This window comes from Bipolaris maydis, assembly GCF_028858645.1.
Source record: "Bipolaris maydis strain C4 unplaced genomic scaffold PSV08scaffold_6, whole genome shotgun sequence".
Lineage (NCBI taxonomy): Eukaryota > Fungi > Ascomycota > Dothideomycetes > Pleosporales > Pleosporaceae > Bipolaris > Bipolaris maydis.
The window spans coordinates 1,274,519-1,299,465 of NW_027093862.1; the positions used below are offsets into that span (position 1 = coordinate 1,274,519).

The 24,947-nt window shown below is 52.0% G+C and overlaps 8 protein-coding genes across 8 annotated transcripts; 5 read left to right on the plus strand and 3 right to left on the minus strand.

Moving 5' to 3' along the window:
* Positions 1 to 39: 39 nt before the first annotated feature.
* On the minus strand, positions 40 to 1,598 carry PSV08DRAFT_409480 (uncharacterized protein). The gene has a single exon (XM_014226101.2). The coding sequence runs from the start codon at positions 1,433 to 1,435 to the stop codon at positions 182 to 184; it is 1,254 nt and encodes a 417-aa protein (XP_014081576.1). The 5' UTR covers positions 1,436 to 1,598; the 3' UTR covers positions 40 to 181.
* Positions 1,599 to 1,737: 139 nt separating this feature from the next.
* On the plus strand, positions 1,738 to 3,193 carry PSV08DRAFT_294670 (transcription initiation factor IIF subunit beta-like protein). The gene has a single exon (XM_014226102.1). It carries the CDS (start codon positions 1,878 to 1,880, stop codon positions 2,928 to 2,930), a length of 1,053 nt encoding a protein of 350 aa, XP_014081577.1. The 5' UTR covers positions 1,738 to 1,877; the 3' UTR covers positions 2,931 to 3,193.
* Positions 3,194 to 3,915: 722 nt separating this feature from the next.
* On the plus strand, positions 3,916 to 5,989 carry PSV08DRAFT_201711 (uncharacterized protein; the record flags this gene model as incomplete). Its single annotated transcript, XM_014226103.1, has 2 exons — positions 3,916 to 4,081; positions 4,204 to 5,989. The coding sequence occupies 2 exons, from the start codon at positions 3,916 to 3,918 to the stop codon at positions 5,757 to 5,759; spliced, it is 1,722 nt and encodes a 573-aa protein (XP_014081578.1). The 3' UTR covers positions 5,760 to 5,989.
* A 301-nt stretch (positions 5,990 to 6,290) lies between these two features.
* Positions 6,291 to 6,999, minus strand: PSV08DRAFT_361902 (Yos1-like protein). The gene is made up of 4 exons (XM_014226104.1): positions 6,862 to 6,999; positions 6,752 to 6,811; positions 6,540 to 6,647; positions 6,291 to 6,446 (listed from the first exon to the last, which is right to left on the minus strand). Exons 1-4 carry the CDS (start codon positions 6,893 to 6,895, stop codon positions 6,391 to 6,393), a joined length of 258 nt encoding a protein of 85 aa, XP_014081579.1. The 5' UTR covers positions 6,896 to 6,999; the 3' UTR covers positions 6,291 to 6,390.
* Positions 7,000 to 8,327: 1,328 nt separating this feature from the next.
* Positions 8,328 to 12,894, plus strand: PSV08DRAFT_409483 (uncharacterized protein; the record flags this gene model as incomplete). Its single annotated transcript, XM_014226105.1, has 8 exons — positions 8,328 to 8,675; positions 8,734 to 9,385; positions 9,499 to 10,876; positions 10,957 to 11,709; positions 11,768 to 11,918; positions 11,972 to 12,124; positions 12,187 to 12,228; positions 12,277 to 12,894. 8 exons carry the CDS (start codon positions 8,328 to 8,330, stop codon positions 12,892 to 12,894), a joined length of 4,095 nt encoding a protein of 1,364 aa, XP_014081580.1.
* A 5,290-nt stretch (positions 12,895 to 18,184) lies between these two features.
* On the plus strand, positions 18,185 to 19,740 carry PSV08DRAFT_40464 (uncharacterized protein). Its single transcript, XM_066093702.1, has 4 exons — positions 18,185 to 18,506; positions 18,564 to 18,726; positions 18,805 to 19,268; positions 19,325 to 19,740. Exons 1-4 carry the CDS (start codon positions 18,278 to 18,280, stop codon positions 19,450 to 19,452), a joined length of 984 nt encoding a protein of 327 aa, XP_065949230.1. The 5' UTR covers positions 18,185 to 18,277; the 3' UTR covers positions 19,453 to 19,740.
* Positions 19,741 to 22,353: 2,613 nt separating this feature from the next.
* On the minus strand, positions 22,354 to 23,174 carry PSV08DRAFT_294713 (histone acetyltransferase subunit NuA4-domain-containing protein). The gene is made up of 3 exons (XM_066092599.1): positions 22,965 to 23,174; positions 22,705 to 22,911; positions 22,354 to 22,626 (listed from the first exon to the last, which is right to left on the minus strand). Exons 1-3 carry the CDS (start codon positions 23,097 to 23,099, stop codon positions 22,435 to 22,437), a joined length of 534 nt encoding a protein of 177 aa, XP_065949231.1. The 5' UTR covers positions 23,100 to 23,174; the 3' UTR covers positions 22,354 to 22,434.
* A 107-nt stretch (positions 23,175 to 23,281) lies between these two features.
* Positions 23,282 to 24,941, plus strand: PSV08DRAFT_409486 (transcription factor S-II, central domain-containing protein). Its single transcript, XM_014226110.1, has 2 exons — positions 23,282 to 24,118; positions 24,169 to 24,941. Exons 1-2 carry the CDS (start codon positions 23,623 to 23,625, stop codon positions 24,591 to 24,593), a joined length of 921 nt encoding a protein of 306 aa, XP_014081585.1. The 5' UTR covers positions 23,282 to 23,622; the 3' UTR covers positions 24,594 to 24,941.
* The last annotated feature ends 6 nt before the right edge of the window (positions 24,942 to 24,947 follow it).

Sequence of the window (24,947 nt, forward strand, 5' to 3'; positions counted from 1 at the left end):
GTGTGCGAGACTGGACTAGTGCCGTTCAAGACAAGAAGACACACAAGATTCGCACTTGATAAGTCTGAATGCTATGTTCTGTATCGTGACTAGTATTACAGTTGGGTATTGTGTGATCCCCATACGCTAATTATGCTTCAATAATCTCTGACCAAGTTCGCTGTTCCCTAGACCGTTACGTCTAATGCACCACCTGCGCCGCATAGAAATCTGGATGTTGGTTCTGGATCATCGATGTGACCTTTTCTACCTCCTCTGCCAATCCAGTCACGTTGGCGTCCCATTTGCGTAGCTCCTTGCCTACTACTCGCTCTGCATGGCCCGTCTTGCGCTCTCCACTTGCCTCTCCCTCGAAGAAGACGTAACGGTCGATTTGGTCAATGTACCCGGCAAGACGACCTTGCTCCAGCATCTTGGCTGCGTAGTCTTCGGCCTTTTCTGCATCGATGCCCAACAGCTCACCAAGCTGGTCGAACCCAATGTTGTTGTATAGTTTTGATGCGCCGACTAGGTTGTGTTCGAGAATAGCCTTGTCCAATACTGTCAAGCCGTCTGAACCTCGTGCAAGGTGGTGCGGATCCAGCTTAGCAGAGAAGGCTTTAATTTCAGCAGGCGTAAGCAGACGGTTCAAGAAAATCTTCTCAAGGATTGCGAAGTCGTCCGCAGAACTGGCTCTGTCATCTTTGTATAGCTTGGCCAACATCTTCCCTCGCTGGGGACCTGCTGGTGCAAGGACTGTACAGATGATGGCCCGTCCAAGGAAACCATCTCGCTCCTCACTATCCACCAGTGGCTCATTGCTTATGCCGTAGTAGGCTTGCGCAGCATCCAGAAAGGAGCGTTGCGAATCGAGGATACGGGCTTGACTAAGATGGAACATGACCTTGGTCGCCTTGTCTTGGACACTGAAGATGATGTTCTTAATCTTGTTAAGGTGAGTGTACGCGCTCGTTGGGTCGTCCTCTTCCAGGTAGCACCGCACTATGCGGATCCATACTTTGGCCTTCTCATCAGGAGTGACGGACTTTTGGGTGGATTCTAGGTTGATGGTAGCTAGTGTCTGTGCAGACCGCCTGTAATCCTCGTTCTCTTCGAAAGCATCTGCCAGTGCTTGCTTGATCTGTGTATCCTGCTCCTCATATTGCCCCACACCCTTAGACTGTAGTAGCGTAACAACCCTTTCACCGATTTCTATCTTGGCATCTGGATCCTTGAGTGTCCGGAAGGCGTCCACAAAGGCAGCAAGAAGTGGTCGGAGCACGACTATGCCGAGTGAGTCGTCGAGGAGAGTTTGTGCATATGCTTTTAGGTCGGCAGCCACATTGGCTGAAGAATCGATGATCTGCTGAAGGAGAGCGGTGTATTGAGAAGGTTTATCGCTAACAGGCGCTGTCTCAATCTCCTGCAAAGCAGTGGTGACAGCTTGCGAAGCCATGGCTAGGGGAGGGGTAAACGTAAACAATTGCAGGGAGTTGGCTCACTTGATCGTGGACGGCCGGTAGATTTCCGAGTTAAATTTGAAGAAAATGAACCGATATGAGAGAAGCTGTTCAATAGTCTCACGGGAGAAGATCAAGATTACGCTCACAGTGAGTGGCAGGCAACAGACGTGGGGCAGCTGGGGCAAGCGCGAGGCTGCGCGACAGCTCCGCATTATCGATAACGGCATTGGCACGCTAATGCGAGCGCGCGCCGGGAACCAACAATGGGCAGCCTGCCTTTCATCATCGCACCTACATATAACCCTCCCTTCGTCCCCCTTGTGCCACGTCTTTATTCTTTCCATTTTCCAACACCATCACGGTCCCCACCTCTGCCCGGAAAGGCAGGCACCCGCTCGCTACCCACTATTGCCACAATCTCTCTCACACGTCGCCATGAACGGCATTAAGGCAGACCCTGATGTCAAGATGGACCCAGACGCATCTACTCCAGGCGGAGGCTTTATGGATGATGAGTTCTATGAGGACACTGGCGAGATGATCATGAGCAAGGATAGTTCAGACAAGGATATCTGGCTCACGCGCATCCCGCCGTGGTTGTATGAAGCAGTTTCAAAGTGGGACGATCTCGCCGATGGAAACGACAATGACCAGATACAAATCGGAGAAGTTTACGGATTTGCGACAACAAGCGGCATTGATAAAACGAAGCCCATGCGTGTCTTCCTCAACGACCGTTGGCGCGCAAAGTCGAACCTGCCCTCTGCCTTCCAGCTCGATCCTGCGCCAGCCACCGACACAATACTCGGAAACACATATGTTTTCACAGAGAAGGATTTACCGGGCTTTCGGGGTCATGGCTACGCTAAAGGGGGCAACCAAGGGAGCTTTGGCGGTGTGCAAGATCCCAAGGCGCGTGTCCAAAAGCGAAGCAAATACAAAAAGGCCATTCCTAAGCAGACCGCCCTTATTGGTCACGCGACGCGACAGTACAATGCCAATCCTCTGGAAACAAAAGAATACAAAGATTTTAGCGCCGCACGCATCAAGCAAGCCATTCAAGGCTCACACATGACCACCATAATTACCAAGGATACCGAAGTCTCAGATGTCAACAATTCCATCATGCTCAACAACCGCTTCAAGAACTTCATCAGGCCTATGACCAAAGGAAAATCGCAACAGAACAAGGCTGCTCGTATGGCCAGGTCGGATCTCATCGATTTCTTGCATACTCTATTCGACGAGTATCAGTACTGGCCTATGAAGGCAATCAAGCAGCGCACCAAGCAGCCAGAGCAATACCTCAAAGAGGTCCTTGGCGACATTGCACTGCTTGTCAAGTCTGGGCCCTTTGCAAGTAACTGGAAGCGCCAAGCCGTTTTTGAAAATCAACGTGACACCAGTAAACAAGCCGAGGCAGCTGCTCCAGAGGGCCCGGGTGATGGAGATTCAGAGGGCGAAGATGAGATGGAGGACGTGGTCTAGAAGACAGGCCCAAATACTGCAAAGCCTCTACATGTGAGGATGAAGATGCTGGCCGAGGATGTGACAACTGCTTTAGCGACACCCGACTTGCACAGAAAAATGCGTTGGTAAAAAACTGGTTTTCAATCCAAGACGAGATGTTTTTCTGCGATTTTCTTCCATTTTCTCTGCTAGAAACCATCGAAGAGGTATTTTTGGACTATTTGTATTATAAAGCATGCACTTCTTGCAGCTCGTAACCAATACATACTATAATGGACTCACATCGCTTGACTTTTTTCCCTGTGTTTGCTATATAGCGTATCAGATCAATTATCTCAGAAAAGAATAGCAGGCCACACCCCAACCTGCCAGAATCGGGTATTAAAAAAATTTACTTTATAGTCAAAGTATGTAATAAAAGGATTTAGGTGGACCTCTGCGAGACCCTATTAAACCCTAAAAAATAGGTTAGTATTACTACTAAAATACGCCTTTTAACGGGTATATGTTAAATAGACAAATCTCTATTAGGTATAATAACCAAAATTCGGTTACGACGAAGGCAGCAGTACAGCGAACTGCGGTTGCGATGAGACAACGAATTATGGTTGTAATAAGAACACATTGCGCAAAGCGATCCTGTGCCCATATATTCGCCATATCGCATCTCATCAAAGGCACGAATTCATAATGGACTCACATAGTCAAAGTGTAGTGAAGCACTTCAAGATTAGCGTCATGATGACAGCTGGCGATCAAACTGTACGTATCTAAACCGTTCATGACTCGTATCGGCCAGGCCGAAAAGCATACCGCAATAGGCAAACCGACCCACTTCCTTGCACTTCGGCTACGCGTACATATGTTCAGTCTGTATAAGAACGCTTACATTCATCCGTTTCCACACATCTTATCCAGCTTAGTCATTTTAATCTCTACATACATCTATTGGCGAATAACAGTAGTGAATTCGCTGTTCTGAGAAGAGAACACCAGAGGCGCGATGGTGCGGCAACAACAGCAGGGCCATTGGCTAGACAAGTATGCAAATAACCACGCTGCTTGGAAGGTGTCAATTTCCCCCAACGGAAATCATGTATTTCAGCGTCCCCTGGGACTAGTGGAAACCTCTTTTGACGCCGATGGCACATACTATGGCGGTCGGGCAGGTATGTATATGAGCTTTCAGTGCAGTCCCCAACCTCGTTCTGCTATATTCTAGGCTATGGAGAATACTCTTAGCGGTATTCTAGACCGAATTAAGTTATAATACCAACTAAGCATCTTATAGATATGACTAGTTTCTTTACCTTGGCTATCCAGCACAAACTCTCAAAAGACGAACTCCGGTATAGAATAGCCTTGGCATGGACTTCTCTTCGCCTGCAGCACCCTCTTCTTCTGGCACGTGTCCATGACGACCCGGATACAGGAATCCGTAGCTTCGCAGTGGATATACCCTCTACACAGGATGCCGCTATCCAAGCTGTTAAGGACAACATCGTTTGGATCGAAGATGCATATGACAAAGTCAACGACGAAGAAATCTACCACCACGCGTTCAACGTGACCAGAATTATTGAGCCCAGGAAATGCCTGTCAAAAATACACGTTCTACCCATTACACGTCTTCCGGACGGGACATTCTCACTTCGCCTCCTCATAGTAATTGCGCATCAAATCTCCGATGGCTTGTCGGCGTACAACTGGTTCAGTCACTTCAATCGCATTATGAACCAGCCAATTCACGAAATCTTAGCGGACATCGAGGTATCCCGAAAATCAGACAAAATAAAGGCTATCCTACCAGCAGCTCAAGAAGACCTGTATCCACCCATTGTCGGGAACAGAGCAAGGCAACGCTGGTTCTGGGCTTTGATCCGCGTGTTGCGTCATGTACACAAAGGTTTGCCACCGACATTTACGAACCCGCTTCGCCACGAACGGAGACTGGAAGTTCCAATACCATTGGAACCAAAATTTGACAAAATCTTTGACTACAGTGCTTCATCACGACCACCAATGTCATGTGGACACATCACTGCTGCGCTCTCCGCCTCCGCCTCCTCCCGCCTCATATCGCTCTGCCGTTCGGCACAAGTCTCCATAGGCGCCGGTTGCTTTGCTCTCACAGGTCTAGCCATGATGTCGATCCACGAAGCACTGAATCCTTCATCCCAACACCCCTCCTTCACGGCATCCTTCCCACTAAACCCGCGCGCCTGGTTCGTCAAACCCCCGCCCCCGGAATCATGCATGCTCGCTTTGAACGAAGGAATCGTCATGCCCTTCCTATACTCGGAACTTCCCATCGAAGGCAGATTCAAATTAGTAGCCAAGCACGCGAACCGCGAACTAAAAGGCTACCAGAAGCGGCTCAAGGGAAAAGATACGGCCGGCGCGGTGGGTATACTAGACAAGCACTCTCCAGTCCGTCTTCTTGCAGCGGGATATGTTGCGCAAATCGAGATGGTTCGAGGTAAGCTACCGCCTGAACGACGCTCCTCGTTTTACAGCAGCCCGCAAGGCTCGCTTCCACTCAGTACAGCGGGACCTAGAGCGACGTGCGGTGTTTCGTCTGTGGGATCTCTTGCAGCATTTTTCAAGCGGGGCACTTATGATCTTCAAGATCTGGGGGATAGTGATTTTGCAGCAGATTTTCGAGATGTAAAGTTAGGTGTTAGGGCAAGGGAGAATGAGTTTTTGGTGGGAAGTTCGACTGATGCAGAGGGCATTGTGAGGTTTGGAGTGAGTTACGATTTGAATGCTATTAGTGAAGAGAGGGCGAAGTTGTGGACGACGACAATTGAGAATTTGTTGGAGGTCGGAGGGCAGGCGAGGTTGTAAGGGAGAGCAGTGCAAGGTAAGAAACATGATTGTGGGATGCAATTGTTCATAAGTTAGGTCACAGAACAGCTTCCTAGTGACAAAAGCGTTGTTGGTTTAACAAAATGACCATATTGGTGGAATCCTGTGATTCGTAGGGGAAAGAAAAAGAGACAGAGTTGTGATTCTGGTGCGCATCAATAGAGCATTCTAGTGACAATTAGAGTTATATCCCTTGGGATGTTTGCAATGGCGATCCGGTCTCCCTGTTCCATGCCTACACCTGCCTCACCAGTAAATAATATATGAGTGATATTGCCCATTTGCATAGAAACTGACCAAAATACTAGACAATTCATAATTTTGATCTTGTACATTCGAAACCATAATCCACAGCAGTGGTAGGTTCCGTGGCACAAACGCTTTACATGCGAGTGGCCGAGTCCCATAACCCCAACGCCTTGCTAAGTACGATGCAAATCCGCCGGCACGGCCGTTTCTGTTGGCCTCGTGGAAACCCCCCCGAAGTTCTTCTACGTACTCATGTCCTGGTAATGGCGCTGTAAACGCGTCTTGTAATCTCGTTCTGTCGATGTTGTGATTATGCATGTTATAGCATTTTCAGCATCCTCCGGCTCCATATGTGCCTCGATCATCCAAGAACGATGAGGTATATTATCATAAGGGTATTGATGAACATTAACGGTACTACGTGAAGGTCAGTCCGTATATCCTAAACATTTTCCAGGGAAACCATGTGGGGAGCATGGCTGCCAACGGCTGACGGAGGGGTAGACATACTCCGCATCAATGTTCGTACTGAGGAGACGAGGTTAATCAGTCGTGCCTTCACGCTCGAGTCATCGCGCTGGCCAGGGAAGCCGGGGTCTGCCGATGCTGTCCAACCAACTGTTCATAGTCAGTATACGTGTGTCCCAAATAATTGATATAGCTGATGCGCGTGCGGGAGGATACAAGGAGGGACGGAGGGCGTCGAATCGGATCAAACGTACTGCGTGCCAGAAAGCGGTCTTCGGAGAGGATAGCGATGGCATTAATGAGGAGTACAGCAACTAGACGTGTTAGCGACTTGGTCTGTCCAATGCGATTTGACGAGGAATACCATAGAACAGCCCTCCCAGCCCGAAGAAAAACATTTTTGACGTCTGATTTCAGTGGCCCTGCCGATTGGCGTGACTTTTGTAAAAGCAACACTAGGAACGAGGACTAGAGCGGTGGTGTTGCTGCGGCTGTATGTGAGAAAGACAGTTGTCGTTCGCCAGGGTCAAGCATCATAGGACTTTGGATTATGTAAGCATCCATATCCGATCTGCGAAATAGTGTACTGGGTCGCGTTTCCACGATTGTTATGCATACCTGCGACACGTCAGATCGCTAAAGAAAAGAAAACGTATGTAGCTAATATATCGAGTAGATATATATAATCCTCGTGATCACACTATTGGACATGCACCAGAGCATTCAGTATGCCTGACTGTGCACTGTAACATGAAAAAAAAGAACCCCGATTGTGACAAACAAAACTGATGCTCGACCTCGATGTAAATTCAGTCTGAATCGCCATGCTCTATGGCAAGACAGCTGTGCATACTATCCCTTCTCTAATGGTGGATCATGCGATCCTTGGTTAGTAGTCCCCATATCAACCACAGTGGGTTGCGCTGATGATATAGCTAATACATGCATGCATGCAGGGATTGCGTCCCAAGCACAGGAAACCGATCGGCAATCAGTGGGATTTGACACGTGTAGTCGGGGTGATCCAAGTTGAAGATGTGCGCGAGCCGCGAGAATGCAGTCCAGGGTTCCGGCGATGATCGCTTGATCGCTAAGGCCATGGCGGGCCCGGCGCGCGTTTCTGCATCGCGAACCCTTCTGCCAACATGTTGATCTTGCAAAGCTCGAATAGCCAGGCGCGGAGAGAAGGCCATGGCCGGCGCTGGTCGTGCACTGTCCTGGCGCCTATTTAGCCAACATGCAGAGTGGCGTCATTCTCGTTGCGCCAGGAGGGCGGTCGGGGCGAAGATGGCGTTCTAGAATCGCTTGTGCGGCTTTGACTACCCTGCTCTTGACCTGCCTATGTGCCAATGTACACATAGGACACACATACAGCAGCATCCTTTGGGCGGGCGACTGCTGAGAAAATCCTCGACACATTGCAGCCTCGGCAGCTGGCAGAAGCTTCTTTGCCCCATGTGCTAATCGATTGTCTGGTCTAGAACTGATCTGCCCGCCTCTACGCCTTGTCGTTCAATCCCCACTTCGAATGCCCATCGACTGTGCTCTCCTCTGTTCTGCAGGCGTTCTTCCTAACGTCTCCCGCCGTCACTCTGCCCACTAGCCCCAGAGGCCCCTTCAGCCTTTCCTCTCCCTCGCGCCTTATTGCACGCGGCTGCCCCTATGCCTGTGCTAGGAAGCCCGCTGCTCGCCACCGCCCAGTCTCCTTGAGACGATCCAGCCTCCCGGCGTCCTTCCTTCGGTGCTACGGCCACTATCTCCGCACCGACCAGGGTGCGAGAAACAATCTTTACATACCTACATACACCTTGTCACGACCTCGCCACCGTAATGACTGAAGATATCGCCGGCAATGAGGGCGATTACTTCGCAATGGAGTCGCGCTCCCGCCCAGAGTCTCCCAGCTCCATACGTAGCGATCCCATGTCCATGCACTTGACTGCGCCCTCGGCCACCATTGCGTCCCTCACTGCGCTACAATATTTGCCAATCCCAGTCCTTGTCTTGTCATCACAGAAGACTGTAATACTGGCCAATGAAGCCCTGGGCCGGCTGTTCAATATTGATTTTGAAAGTATCCATCATCTCTCCATAACAGAGGCCTTGCAGGGCAAGACCATGGGAGAACTGGGTGTAGATATTATACAAAACGGTTCTCCGATCCTGATCACATGGGAGGTTGGTCTTCATGTGTGTGGTCTTTTTATCCAAGTCAGCTAACAGATGGCATGTCTAGGCCTTCCTCGATTGTGTTGTAAACGATGCAGTGGCGGACAACATGGACACAGACGGAGACTCTTATATGACGAGCGGACACACCACACCCACTGCAGACAACACCGGTCATCAACAGAACAAGCAGCAATCCCAATCTCTGCCGCCTTTGAGTAGTACAAATCTTGCACGGACCACGGTACATGATGTATCGGTGGACGTGGTTGTCGTACCACTTGCTATAGGCTCCGACGACACCCTGCAAAAGTGTGACAGAAAAGGATCATACAGTGACGCAGTACAAGCATCATGCATCGTTTCAATATGGAGCATTGAAGACACTCAATACTACACATTGACCTTTACAAGCGCAACACAAGCACAGGATTCCAAGAAAGCACAACCGTCTACGCGCATGGTAAATCGCACAAATACCGGAGTGAGGCTCGACAAGTCACGCAGCTCGGGCTCAAGTACATCTTCGAGCCGACGTTCCAACAACAGTTCAAATACCACATCCAAGATTGTCACGCCCACCCTGCAGCAGCCAGAGTTCCCTCCCCGTGGTCCTCCTAGCAAAAATAAGAGTGACATTGCAAATTCCGCATCCGTCTTTCAGAAAGCAACACAGCTCAAAGACGCCATTCTTAATTCTATTACCATGCCTGCCTATGGTATGTTTCTCTTTTTCTTCTTCTTCTTCTTCTTCTTCTTCTTCTTCTTCTTCTTCTTCTTCTTCTTCTTCTTCTTCCTTTAAGATGTCCGTATTTTGCTAACACTTCCAAAGCAATGTGGAAAGACGAGAGTTTTGGTATACCAAACAAAGCGCTACTGCGACTCGTGCCCAAAGACACATCTTACCTTTCTGGCGACCAAAGAGATTTTCTTGCACAGTTCTCGTGTTGGACCGAAGACTTCCAACGTCGCCTTCCGATAGAAGAATTTCCTATCATTGAAGTCTGCCGCCACAAGAAAAGAGTTGAGAAACATCGGCTTGGCATTAGACACCCTGTGACAGGCTCTGGGATGGTGTACGAAGTCAACGGCGAACCGGTTTTTCATGAAGAGACGGGAGAATTTCTTGGTGGCATAGTGGTGTTCAAGGACGTTACAGAATACACCCAGAAGATTGCGGAGCAGATTGAGCAGAACGAAAAGCAATTCGAGTATATTACAAATTTTATGCCCGTCATGGTATGGACGACTACCCCAGATGGCATGCACGACTGGTTCTCGAAGAGATGGTACGACTATACAGGCTTGACAGTGGATAAGTCCTTGGGCGAAGGCTGGCGGCTTCCATTCCACCCCGACGATATGCACGCAACAGCTGAGCGTTGGTTCCACTCTCTGAAAACGGGGGACGAGTACAACACAGAGTACAGATGTCAACGCTTCGACGGACAATGGCGTTGGATGTTGGGACGAGCGGTGCCCTTCTACGACGACGCGGGCCGGATAGTAAAGTGGTTCGGCACCTGTACCGACATCCATGACCTAGTGTTGGCACGTCAAGAGGCGCGACAAACAAGGGAGCAACTGCAACAGGTCATCCAACACGCAAAAATTGTCTTGTGGGTTATCGACCGCAATAATCGGGTCAAGGTGCTTGAGGGTGATATTGATGCCAACGAACACTTGTCAAAGGACCAATTGCTTGGTAAAGACGTGTACGACGTTTTTGAATTTACTGATAATAACCGAGAGCGTTGGCGCGGCCCGATACAAGAAATCCTCCAAGGCAAACAGTCAGATGAAATCGTCAATGGCGGTTACATGTCTGAGAATCGCTATTATCGAACCCGCCTAGTACCACTGATGAGCACATCGCGGACAGCAGGTATCGAAAGTCAAGCTTTTGTGGATGGTGTTATAGGCGTCTCGATGGACATTACAGAATTACGGGAAAGAGAAGAACAGCTGAAAGAGCAAGAAAAGGAGAACTCAAGGCTGCTGGCCAACGAGGCGGCAGCGAAAGAGGCCAGCCGAATGAAGTCTCAATTCCTGGCCAATATGTCCCACGAAATCCGAACGCCCATAGCTGGAGTCATTGGTATGAGTGAGCTCCTGTTCGATATGGATCTCAACGAGGAGCAAAAGGAATGCGCCGAGAACATCCATCGGTCAGCAAACAGTCTGTTGACAGTGATCAATGACATACTGGAGTAAGTCATTTCTCTTTGTCAAGAATATTGATTGTCGCATTCACCATGAAGGATTTGCTGACTTTATAACCCCTTTTTAGTTTCTCGAAGGTGGAATCCGGGCGGCTGGATGTTGAAGAGGTGCAGTTCAGTCTCAGCGTGGTGCTCAGGGATGTCAACAAAATGATGGCCTTTGCGGCCAACAGAAAGGGGCTGGAATATCAGAGTTTGATCCAGGACGAAGTACAGTCAGATCTACGAGTCATTGGAGATCCAGGCCGACTTCGCCAGATCCTTACCAACGTTCTCACTAATAGCATCAAATTCACATCTGTAGGGACTGTCCAACTGTCCGTTTCCATCAGCCATGAAACAAAGGAGACGGTCACGGTCAATTTCAGCATTGTCGATACAGGCATTGGAATTGAAGAAGAGGTTCGCAAACGGCTGTTCCAGCCTTTTAGCCAAGCAGACTCATCCACGGCTCGGAGGTTTGGTGGAACTGGCTTAGGACTGACTATCAGTAAGAACTTGGTTGAGCTCATGAAGGGCCAGATATGGCTCGACTCCAAGTTGGGACAGGGCACCACAGCCACATTCTGGATCCCCTTCACCCGGGCCCCCTCACAGGATGGCGAATCTCCGTTGGTGCATCTAGAGTCTATACCAGATCGGCTTCAGAGTGACATGTCAGTCTCCTGCGGAAGCTCTGAAGGCCATACGCCGCCCTTAACCCCACAGATATCCAACGGAACTTCAGCTTACCCCATGTTCAAGTCGGCCATACCGGATCAGTTTATGAGTCTTTCTGAGAGTGAAAGACAAAATGTCCACGTGCTAGTCGTCGAAGACAAGTAGGTTTTTCCACCAGAATATCATGACTGAAGAAATTGCTCACCAAACCGTCTGTAGCCATATCAACCAGCAAATCGCCCTCAAGACGATTAAAAAATTGCAATTTTCAGTCAACGCAGTGTGGAACGGCCAGGAAGCACTTGAATACCTGGCCAAAGAATTCGGCCCGTTACATCCACGTCCAGACATCATCCTCATGGACGTCCAGGCAGGTAAACCATGTAAGGCTGAACTGGCTCGGCAACTGACGAATGATTACAGATGCCCATTCGAGATGGTTACTCTGCCACGCATGCTATTCGGACAGAAGCCCCTTGGCGCAACATGCCTGAGGTTCAGGGTGTTCCTATTGTTGCCATGACAGCTAGTGCAATCCAAGGGGACAAGGAAAAGTGCGTGTCGTGTGGAATGGATGTGAGTACTGGGATAAACATGTGCTAGTGTATGGAAGAGCGAGAATTACTGAAACTTGACAGGACTATCTTGCAAAGCCAGTAAAAGGAAAGATTCTGGAGAAGGTAAGTAGGTTCCCTAAGCAAACGAGTGAAGTCGCTAACGACCAAAAGATGCTTGTCAAGTGGGCACTTGAAGGACGGCGAAAAGCGGCAAGGGAAACGCCTTGCACAAATGACAAGGATCGACGGAGCAAAACAGTGCCGAACCCTGGAAACAACTTTAGCGCTAGTGATCACCCGCGAACGGCAGGCATGTCTCTGGAATCTGAAACGACGGCGCAAGCACTGACCGCAGAACTTGACCGCCTCCACTACCAGAGCGATGCAGCCTTTGCCAGGTCCAGCGAAAATGAGAGTGAAAGAGCCATGCGACGTATCCATGCGGAGGAGAGGGATAGGAAATTGCGGGACGAGAAGCTGTTCTCGCTCGTGGGGCCTCAACTGCTTCACCACGAGGCATCCGAGGGGCCCCACAGCGAGCCGTCAATGCCTTTGACGGTGGAAAACATTGAGAAGCTGGTGCACGAACAAGACGCGGATGGCTCTGTTACGAGAAAATCACCCTCACCGGACGAGATGGGCTCGAGTGCTACCAACCATGTGCCTCACATCATGAGTGAGGACAACAACAACAACAACAACAACCACTTAGACGTGTCCCGACCGGGATTGCAACAAGTCCGGAATCGTGAAAGCGAACAGACCATTGTTGAGCAAGTGGCTCGATGAAGCAAGTGACGTTGAAAGCAAGGGAGAAGCCGAGATGATACCGTCAGGTTGACGTGCAACTGAGGAATGAGAGCAAAGGCTGGTCCTTCTTTTTTGGAGCTGGTCCATGGCGTACTCCACCAAGAAGATCATGCGTCAACCGTGCAGGATTTCCCACTTGAGTGGACGGGTTGAGAATAATCAAACAAGCACAAGGGCTGTTGGCAAGGGGGGCGCTCAGCTACGACCACGGTTTGGGGAAGTGATGATGATGATGACGATGATGATGAAGATTATGAAAGTTTGATGTTGGAGCTGGGGTGGGCGGAGGTAAGGGGGAGGGGGAGGGGCCGCTCAGCTAGACCATGGTGATTGGTACGGCTTCCCAAGACACCAGAGCACGTGCCTTTCCGCTCTCCCGGTAGCAGCACGGAGGGTGATATCCATGTAATCTCGTGTCAGAAAGAAGAGTGTGGCTTTCCTCTTATAGCAGCTATGCACTTCTCGAAGACGTCATGTGCAATGGAAAGGCTAATTTTGCCGTTAAGAAGCAAACATCGTATTTTAGTGCAGGTCGCTCAGAAGGGGCAAATGCGACGTAAGTACTTGGGAGTGTTTGTGAGGCGGACGGGCGTAAGGGCGGGCTTGTATGAGTAGTATTGTAGCATTGGCACTGACATGGGGGGGGGGAGAGGGAAAGGGGTGAGACATTGGTATTGGCATTCCGCACGTTTGACAATTTCTCTCTTCTTCTTCCTTCTTTTTTTATCTTGCATAAAGGGGAAAAAAAGATGACAATGTAGGATTTAGGTGATGGTCACAAGGGTTGGCATACGGTGCGGATTAGGAAGTGGGCAAGATTCCGATCTGCGAACTGCATTGCACGTTCGTTAGTTTCCACATGGCAGCCCGTCTCAAAGCGGAATCGGATAGGCAATCACTTCCCAAATGATTGAATTTATGATGAAGATCATAAGCCTTGGACGTTAGAGAGGTGCGGGAAGTGGGATGAAGATCATAGTAGACAAGCCAGATAGGATTTTGGACATGCAGAATCTCCCGCGCAAACCTTGGAGATGCACAGACACTTCTTGTTTGATTTGTTTTGGTTACGCAGCCCACGTTACTCCCCCCTTCAAGGCTGTGAGGGTGACAGCCCACGTTACTCCCGCAGTTTCAACAAACGTTACATCGGGCGGCTTGAGCACTTGGGGCACTGCGGCACGCCGACTCGAGGCATTTTTCTCTTGGCAGGCTAGCCTGTGATTGGTCGGCGACGCGGGCCCCATTGCGCCGCTGCCCGTGACGAGCTTTTTTGCTCAAAAGAATGGATGTGCAAGGTTATGTACAGGAGTGTACAGGGCAGGGTGCCAGAATGTCGGGTTGTCTTGATTCGCTGCCTCGCCGACCACATTTGCTTTGCCATTTCACTCGAGTGCTTTGCGCTTGTCTGATAGGCTTTCGGCTCACTTGCTGCCCTGTTCTCTAGTGAGCCTCTGCTGTAGCCCTGGTGGGCGGTCCACCTTGGATGACTCCGCAGTGCCCTCTTGCATCAAGGAATGTTAGTCGACCGGCGTGTAAGTGCGTACTACTACACTACAAGGACGAGTGCAAATTTACTATCGCTATGTTGCCCATGTAAAAAATGATGCGCCCCCGGCTGTCAGAATGCGCTGATCGCTCTTGCAGAGCCGCACGTCTAGCTCACGACGGAACCGTGGGGTAGGCTTGATGGCGATCTCCAGGAAAATGGAAACAGTGTTGCACATCGGACACCGAAGCGTACATGCGTAGGTGTACAACCATGTCTACAGCAGCTTAGACACACTATACAACGCATACGAGGGAGGGGGGAAGAGAGGGGGCGGGCGGCGGATTTGGTTCTCCACGCACCACGCGCTACTACTCGTATTGGCTGACTAGACTCTGATCTCGGAAATAAAAAAGAGAATCCACGAGCTTATCGACGAGTCGGCTGGCTTGGCAAGCCAACACAAAGTCGGCCTCAACAAGTCAACGGCTGATAAACTGAGGGGATGCGGCCGAGCTTACGAATGCAGGGTCCAGCGTGTGAATGCCGAGCACGTCGTGGCCGGTAACGGACGAGAGGCCATGGGAGCATGCGAGGCGCAAAGTTAGGCTGTAGCGCGAGGTTGCGGTGACTTTGGAAAAGGGCTGTATCCACTGGTCTTGCCATAGTGAGGCCGAGTGGCACAGCGAAAGCGGTAGGGCAGTCGAGCAAGTCGTCGTGGTCATTTGGGTTGACGGGTCGAGGATATGGAGCAGAGTAGCGCTTCCGCCGACAGGTGCAAGGCCGCAGTAGCGCTGGAGAAAGGCGCAAGCGTGTGGATACCAGGCGTCTTCAAGTGACTTTGGAGAGCGGGATGGCGCTGCTGCTACAGGAGTTGCCCTGCATCACAAGGCTCGGCGGAGCGCCCAAAAGTGAGGGGTGTGAGGGGGGTGTGAGGGGGGAGGGGAGTGCGCAGTGCAGTGGTGGGTATGCTGTAGTGGGTAGTGGGTAGTGGGTAGTGGGTGTGGGTGTGGGTGTGGGTGTGGGCGTGGGTGTGGGTATGGGTATGGGTGGTGGGAGGTGGATGGGTGGCACTTAGCCCGGGCACGATGCACATGGGGTGCAAGACGGCCGTGCGGTGGCAGCAGACAGCCATTCAGACGCCGCTGCAGACTGCGCTAGTGGGCGGTGAGATGACAGTTCCCCGTATGCATCGTCTTGGCTCCTTTGCCACTGCCCTCGTCACTTGCAAAGGCAATGCGGCGACGACGCTGCCCACCGCAGCGCGCCCGTTGCTGTCCAGTAGAGTTGCTACACACTTGGAGCGCCAGACACACGACAGAGTTCCGACATGACTTGGCCGGTGACGGCCATGCAGCCGGTGCAGGCACACGCACACGCCTCGCCCTCTGCTCTCACCACGACGGTCCCTCCTCGAGCGGCACGCAATGCGCACTTGGCCGCCTCGACATCATCTTGCATGCGGTGCTGCTGTCGCCAGGTACAACTTGTGCGGTGCGCCAATCAGATGCCGCCTGCCGCCCTCCCCAGCTAGCAGCAGCGCCATGGCGCCTTTCCCCATGACGACATCCAAGGCCGGCGCCCACTTTGTCCTGCTGCCCTCACTCAGCAGCGCGTGTCATTGCGAATACAGGCGGGGCTTGGCTCTCATCACTGCTCGCAGCTAACAGGTCCCGCGCGCTTGAGCAGCCATGTACACTTGCACACACGCAGGCCTCTCTAAGTGGGTGGGTGTGAGTGCGCCTGTGTGTGTGTGGTGGGAGCCATGCTGTCGTCATTGGCAGGCATGGGCGCTGTAGCCAACTAAGTACAGTGGCACTATCGCCATCTGCTCGCTCGCACTTGGCTACGGCGCCCATGCCACTGTGCCTTGGGGTGGGTGCTATGCAAAGCAGGTACGGCGACGAGATGACACTGTCCCCTATTGGAGCGAGGGCGTCTTCCCCCATCCAGCCCACTTGTCCCAAACTGACGTGCAAGCCTCAGCTTTTTTGGTCCACCATCTGACAAAGCCTCTCAGACGTCTGGCACCAAAAGCAGCGTGGACGGCGATCAAACGCTTGACCATTGCTTAGGTGTGCGCACAGGCGCATGTGCCTCAGGGGACTAATTTCACCAGAGGCGCTTTTTTTCTCTCCTCGACGCCGCCGTGCACAACGGAGAGTCAGGAGGGGGCGGGCGGAACCCGCGCTAGGACCAGGGCGACGACGGTGGGAGAGTTCGAGTTTACGCAACGTCGTGGAGATGGGCTGTGGCGGTCCGACTCCGCGACGCGAAGGCAGCCTGCCCGGCCAGTGTCCGGCGCGATGCACCTCCAAAAGGGCAAGCGTGCGAAGCCGCTTTTTCGGTCCCTCTTGCTGGCGCGAGCCTTGATCCTAGACGACCGTTGTTGTGCAGCGACGCTTCTTGAGTCGTCGATGCTTTCGCGCTCAGCGTGCGAGGACGAGGAAAAAAGCACAGCAACCAGCAGCGCAGGGGCATGGCAGACGACTAGACTGGACACACCCACATGCACACCAGCACCCACCAGGATGATGACGGCGACGCCCCATGGCTGCGGAGCCCTCGCACTGTCCGCTCCGCACATGTGGCTAGCCGTGGTGCCCAAATGGGAAGCATGCAATTGTGAGCATGCGTGCTAGGCTGCTTCAATGCGCGTCGTCGGCCCTAGTGCTGGTGGAGGCATGCCAAAACAAAAGCCAAAAAGCCCTCCCGCGCCTGCCGCCCGCTGATTCGCGGCGCGCTGGCTGGCAGAGAGCTTATTGCTAGCACGAGTGACCGGACAGGCGTAGCACCAGTGGCCGTCGACGGCGGGTGGTGGACTGGTCGGCTCAGCCTGGGCGAGGGCTGGCCGGCGACGGGGGCCATGGTTCAGACGACGAGCGGAAGGCAATAGCCATGGTGCGGTGCTAAGCCAACGGCACACACGCCGGGCTGTTGAGGCTACAGTGCCAGATGGCGCGGATGCAACGCAGCCCGTGGGCACGTCGCTGAACGACCGCTCTCCACCTGCGCAAGTAAAAGCAGCGGTGGGCGCGCGCAGGGCTAGCGTCGACTGCTGCCCCCCTGTCGACGCAGACGTAGCAGCGTCCGGGGGTGCTGAGCCAGCGTGCCAGCTCCTCCTGCTTGCCTGCTTGGCCCCTAGCCTATGATGGTCCTGCTGTGAACCCAAAGACGTAAACCCTCCACGCACGCGAATTTATCAGTGAGGGCTCCCCGACTGCTTGCCCGCTGATCAACAGCCTCTTCACCTTCTGCGCACTGCCCAGCCCTGACCCTTTGGCCCTGCCCCCATCCCATCTATACTGCTTTCATCATCGCTGCCCTCCCATCCTTACTTGTTTGTCGCTGGCTTGCTTTTCCTGCCGAATTAACGTTACCGAACTTTTCCCACGGCGACACGCAACACGCAACCCACCCCACACCCTCCGCCCCTGCACCCGCTGGGCATTCTCCTCCCTCCGAGCACGGGTCCTCGACGTGAAACGCCCGAGCGTCTGCCACTCGGTCGCTGGTGTCCGCTTCGCCCTACACCTAATCTCGCTGGCTCTTTGTCACGGGTCCTGCTTAGTACAGGTCAACTGATCGACATACCAAAGCGAGCATCATTACTTCTCTCGGAATACCACTGCACGGGAGTCCCCAGTGTCAGAGAGAATTCAAAAGGTCGCAGATCCCATCGTTGACTGCTTGTGATCGACTATCTCCACGTTTTTGACCCTCGACTACCTTGTTTCACCTTTTGGATCTACGAGTCGAGTCTTGACCGTCGCAACTCAGCTTTATTCTCTTGTTCCACCTCATCCTCCTCCCCCTTCCTGGACCCTCACCATCCCCTTCGCATCCGCCGCTATCAGAAAAAAAGTCTCCGCAATGGCAATGGCAGTCGATAATCGCCAGCAACCCCAGCTAAACGGCATGGGCTACGACCACATGCGCTATCCACAACAACCACACTTCACCAACCCATGGGTCTCGGCCAGCACCTCACAGCAGCAACTCTACCAGACAACCGTGGCCCCCAATGTCGACGCACAGCGCCCCACAAGCATCGCCATTCCCTACCACGGCATGCCCGTCACAGCCCCTCCCATGGGACAAGGTATTACTCTCCCGGGTGGCAACTTCGCGACACCAAACTTACTTGATGCCTCTGAAGATCTCATGTCACGCGGATACCCAACTGGTTATGCTACATCCGCCTCTCCTCAAAACCAGACTTATGCTCCTACTTCGGCTCCATACTCCCAGGTGGAATACGCAAACACAGAACGGAGCCCATATGCATTCCAGCAGGATGCCTCTCGTCGTTCTTCACACCCGTTAGTCCCCTCAATAGCATTCTACGAATCCGTCGAGTCCCAGCGACAGCGCCAAAGTTCACTTGTTGACTTTAGCAGAATGAATAGCCAGCAGCCACGCAACAGTTTTAGCGATGCTCTCGATGCTAGCCGCGGCATGGTCTCCCTGAGCCAGTCAGACATTACCCCAAGGAATATCTACGGTACTCAGGGAACCAGCCGCAGCTCCACAGAATCCTACGGATTCCCTTCGACACACTCCGCCCACTCTTCCATCTCATCTGCCAGCTATGGTCCCAACGGATACTACGGTGGTGAAGGCTCAGTCACCGACTACAGCTCCGCTTCCGAGTCTGTCGACTTGGGCAGCTCGCGCACCCTTCCTCGTCCCAACGCACTTCTCGGCGCAAACATGCCCCCTGCTCCCGCCTCCATGATGAGCCAGTTCAGCTCAAAGGTCTCATCCAGCTCGCAAAAGAAGCACAAGTGCAAGATTTGCGACAAGCGCTTCACTCGACCAAGCTCCCTCCAAACACACATGTACAGCCACACTGGAGAGAAGCGTAAGTTCTTACTTCTGACTCTACTTTTTGGGATTGCTTTGCTAACACCATCACAGCATTTGCTTGTGAAGTCGAGGGTTGCGGGCGTCACTTCTCTGTTGTTTCCAACTTGAGGAGACACCGAAAAGTACACAAGAACGACGGCAGCATCGACCACCCATCGCCAGACAGCGTCGACCACTAAAGGACTTTTAGGTCCAATTGTTTGTGTTCACGCTTCTTTACCTGTATCATCATCGGCCTTGTCGCTCGTCTAGCACACCTGACGTTTGAGATACCACTGTTGCGCATTTATTGGCCAAGATGTTAGAGCGAACCGCATCTAGTTTGGATGTTTCTTCCACCCATCGCTGCACATTTACTGGCTTTTACGGAGATACCACCTGGCCCTATTGCCCATGAAGGAGGACCACTACGGCGTTTTCTGGCGTTTCCATCTGCAAACCCTTCACGAGTATCTATTTGTCATTTTTTTTTTTTAATTTCCTTTGGGTTTGGAGCGATTTCCTCAACACTGTAATACTACGCGCATGGATTGCCTCGGCCAGGATACTGTTTTTCCTTATCGCCTGCACATATTCGACTAATTCCCAGCTGTGCTCGACAAGGCCTCCCGGCTCACTGTCGTCACGAAGCACATGCTGTCATCATTCGCTTATACCCTTTAATATTTTTTAGACTCTCTTTTAGCAGCCACCCGACCGAATGCAGCGTTGCAGCGGATGGTTTGCAGAATGACGTTTGTACATTAGCAGTAGCGCGCATAGGTGCCACATAGCGACTGGTAGTAGCCAGGGTAACCATCAACACGACACTAAGTCGAGTTTAAGCAGCGCAAGAAAATGACGCATTTCTCCATATAGTGGATGGGAGTGCGGTAGAATCAAAAAGACCCTTGTTTAATTCACAACCGCGCCCTTCCTCTTTCGACGTGTTTCCCTTTATCCTTTGCTCCGCCCCGCCAGCACTGTGACGACACTGCGACTATCTGGTATGGTACCGTGGATCCGTGAGCTTTCGTCATTCGGGCGCACCCGGTTTCAGTTGGACCAAAACGTCGAATGCCATTGCTCTGCCCTTTTGCAATGCCATCATTTGGCGTTCGGTGAGCGGTGGGCTTACGACTGGGGCACAGGCTTGGCACTCGTCATGCAGCATCATACCCTTGCTAGCTGCTGCTGGACCCTGAAATTTGGCCCGCCTCCACTGGCCTCCCGTCTGTCAGCGAGTGGGATACTTGCCGATGCACCTTGTGCCGCCCCGAGGCTGCTGTGCCGATGCCATTCTCCATCCATTGGCCCCCTCCTCTTTCCTGGATATGGAATGCCCCTGCTCAGCGGCTTGATGTTGCGTACGAGGCTGCGCAAAACGCGACAATTCACCCTCCACGACTCGACTGCAAACGTGCAAAGGGCCGGTGTGCATGTATGTGTGTGTGTGTGTGTGTGTGCTGACAACGTCGGACTTTCTCTCTCTTCTCGTCTCAGGCACCATGTTGACTGCGGGTCCTGATTGCCTCTACACACGGACTCCCAATCACGGTCCTCACTCTCGTGGTGAGTGGGTCACACACGTTGAAGACCGGACCGAAAGGAGCCTGAGATGAGATCGTAGCGTGCCTGACTGCATCCCATCCCTTTACCCGTTCCTTCGAGGCAAGATCGCCGGGAGGACGCGACGCCTGACAGCGTGTCGAAACACAGGGCTGATTGTTCTGTCCACACGCATTGTTGCAGAAACATGACGACTCAAAATCTCTCGAGCTTTGATGGCTTCCTGCTCGAGTATCCGTCTCCGCTGCTAAACTGGGTCAGCGGAGAGGAGAAAGCAATTTGCGTTGCAGTAACGCCGGCAAACGTCCCGTAAGGGAGGTTACCCGCAGACACCTTTTCCATGCGTTTCCCTCTTGCCACCCACACGCCGGCCCCTCTACTTATCTCGGCCCTTGAAATGCTGTGCGTCAAAAAAAAACTAGGCCTTCACTCCTACGTTAGCCATCATGCATGTCATGAGTGGTATTGGCATCGTTCCCTTGCCTTATTGGCAGCAGCAGCAGCACACCGTCTACTAGTTGCCCTGCCGACTAACAACCGATAGTGAGAATGTATGCATGCGATCAAGACAGGCACTTGACCGTCTCAATTGAATGCCAGCTCTGTGGTTGTGTGAAAGGTAGAGTACTGTACTCAAAACAACAACATCCAGGCATGCGATATTCTTAGTCTGTACACATATTGTTTTCGGTATTTGTATCTGCACCAATATCTCAACTTGGCCAGGCATGATTGAGTGTTTAATATACTTGTAATCCCAGCTCCCTGCCTCGAGTGTTGTTGCACTTTGTGGAAAATAACCAGAGGGGGGAGACCAGCAACTGCACCATTGTTCTCGTGGTTGTCTTGCTATGCGGGAATAAGAACTCGTGCGACTTCAGCATATCACAACAGGGTATTGCGTGAGAGTTTGGGGACGCATACAGTAGGTGTACACCTATTGCGACAAACACTTGTATTCAGTGGTGGCGAAAAGTGTTCAACATTGATTTCTGACTCGTCTTGCCATCTATAGGACAAATGCAGCCTGCAACAAGAAACCCACACAGGGGCCATAATGCTAACCTTTGCCGAGCATGTCTTCCGCTTTCGCAGACATGAAGTTCCCAGTAACGAGAGCGGAGCGACATCGCTTGCATGTCAAATGCCAAGCAGTCCTTCATCGCCACTCCTTTGAACCACTCCAAGCAAGCCACTCTACCAGTTCAAGGATCAATTTAATCTCCATCGCTACTGTGTGCCAGTCAGTCCGCACGGATGTGCTGTCGTCCAACAGTAGTGCTCAGTCGCACGGAAAAGTGGACCTCATATCGAGATTAAACCAACCCCGCAATCCCATATCTGATCTAATATGGTTTCAGGATTCCGCACAGCTGTCAAAATGTCTCCACTGCTTAAACACGCGCAACTTCGGGTTTGCAACCGATGCTCTTACACCTTCCTGATTTGTTGATAGCTCAGGTAATTTCAGCTTTCACGGACCCATAGGCCGCGCAATCATCCGCGCTACGAGCGGATTGCTTCATTCATGATAGCTTTGTCAGCCTCGTGATGTCTGTGTCGTGTGTACCACTGTGCCGTTTGGACAATGACACAGGTGCCGGTCCACATGCTCACTCCCGTCCGTAGGAAATCTTTTGTCGCTTGGTCTTGTTGTTGTGTTCATCGTCGTCTTCGGCTGCCTTCTTCTTCTTGTTATCTCCTGGCTTCGCACCGTTCGTGGGTTGGCTCGACTCGCGCGTAGGGAAGGATGAGGTCGGCGCAGGAGCGTGCGATGGGGTTGCTGAACCTGGTGTCGACGATTCCTGCATGGCAGCGTCAGCATACGTTGTGTCCCTCTATAATCTACGCTGCGAAAAGGTCTGGTCTTTTCCTTCGCATACCCTCAAGAAGCTGGTCGAACTCCGGCTGAATATCCTGTCCGCATCATTGATTGGGGCTTTTCGCCTCGTCGCAGTTCCTGCCCCGCCCGTGGTCGTCGTAGTCGCTGCGCCCTTGATGTAATTGTCGAAGCCTTTTATGATGTTGCCGGCGCTCGTCTCTTCTAGGTACTGGGTTTCGACTCGTAGAATGTTATCTTCGAGTTGTAGCTATCACGAGAGATTAGCACACGCATCTCTTATACACCTCATTTCATACTAACCAGATTGTTATCGATCAAGCGCTTCTTGTTCAGCGACTCGCGGAGGTCACGTCGCAGCCTCTCGTAGTAGGGCGTGCCGCGCGAATTGTCTGTGCTTCCATTGTTTGCGCTTCCCGGGGGCGCATTTTCCGTCATTTTTTAGATGTCGTAGATTGTAGTGTAAGGCCTCGGGCGCCTCTACCAGATCTTGTCGTAGTGAATGTCGCGTGTACCAGATCTGCAGTTTGGAAGTTCCACGGTCGCGGTTTCCCTCTGATGAACGCGGAGGCTAGCGTCGCTGAGCTTGGGCCTCTTTGAGGAAACGCAACTTCTAGATCACAACGGGAGACGGCATCGCGCCACGCCTCCTACTCTCCTCCAAATAATCGTTACCAACGTCGTCCGTACGCCCCTGCACCGCGTTCGCTTCCACTAGTCGCGCCTGCATCTAGACGCGACCTTGTTGCCCCGCGCCGATCCCAACACACATCCGTCATAACATCAGCCTGATCGCTATCCGCAAGCGCAAGCGCGACAGCATCTCGAGTTGTCGTACAAAGAACAGGAGGATCCTACGTTGATTGCGACTCGCCAACGATTACCGACCTTTTAGCGAAGGCATCTACGGTTTCGCGCGCCCATTCCCGACTTCGCTTCAATAAATCGTAACACCTTCGTCATGGCAATGGATGCGAAAGAGATTGAGCTTCGCGGAAAGGCAATCGGCAAAGCCGTCTCAGAAGGCGAACCTAGCACTTCTATTCTGAAGTTGCTAAACGACCTCAAGACTGGTGTCCATGCCACCGAGGACCTCTTGCGCTCAACAAGGATTGGTGTCACCATCAATCGTCTGCGTACACACAAGGACCCCGCTGTGCAAAAATTGGCAACGGAGCTGGTAGCAAAGTGGAGGGACGAGGTGAAGAAGAAGCAGCCTCCCAAGAAGGACGGCCCAGCCAAAGTAGCCACAAGCAACGGTTCAACATCTTCACCCGCTCCTCCACCATCGGGCACTGCCTCCCCAGCGCCCAGCCAATCCAAGAAGAAGCATGACGTGCCTTCTGATAAACGCAACCACAAAACAGACAAAGTCAAGTACCAAGTCACTGGAAACGAGGCTCGTGACAACTGCGTGAGGTTGATGTATGATGGTTTAGCTTTTATGAGCGAAGCAAGTAAGTAGAGGCCTTTGATTGACTCTGGGCTTTACTAATTCGTACCCAAGTGCCCGATGAAATCCTTAATATTGCCAAGCATGTCGAAGCCGCAGCTTACAGCAACGCTGGTAGTGTGAACGATGCCTACAAGGGAAAGATGCGCTCGCTTTTCCAGAACCTCAAGAACAAGTCGAATCCCCAACTCCGTAAACGAGTTCTCACTGGAGAAATCACTGCCAAGAGGTTTGTTGTCATGACACATGACGAAATGAAGTCGGACGCGCGACGAGCCGAGGACGAAAAGCTGGAGAAGGAGAACATGAACCAGGCCATGGTCGCCCAGGTCGAGAAGGCCATATCAAAGGAGTTCCAGTGCGGAAAGTGCAAGCAGAAGAAGGTCAGCTACAGCCAGGCGCAAACTAGGTCTGCTGATGAACCGATGACAACGTTTTGCGAGTGCATGAACTGTGGCAATAGGTGGAAGTTCTCCTAAAGGAGGGTATGCGGCTGAGCGAACACATGTGGGCGGCGCGTGTTGTGTGTGTGTACGAGTATGTATGGTTGCCTTTTTTTCCAAAACCGTAGTAATCGGGCGTTTCTATCAAAGGGCCCAGTCACAGAGAAACCCCGCAGGAGATGGCGAGGGCCTTCTGCGGGTCTCGATTTTCTCTCTCTGACATGTCCCTGCAAAGTGCAACCAACATGTTTTACTTATTATTATTATTGTTTCTTCTTGGCCTCTCTCTGGTTGGCACTGATTCGTAAAAGATCGTGCATCCAATCTACAATATTTGAATCACACACTTTTCAAGGGAGACCTGTGGTCCTTACTATATTTCCCAATTAC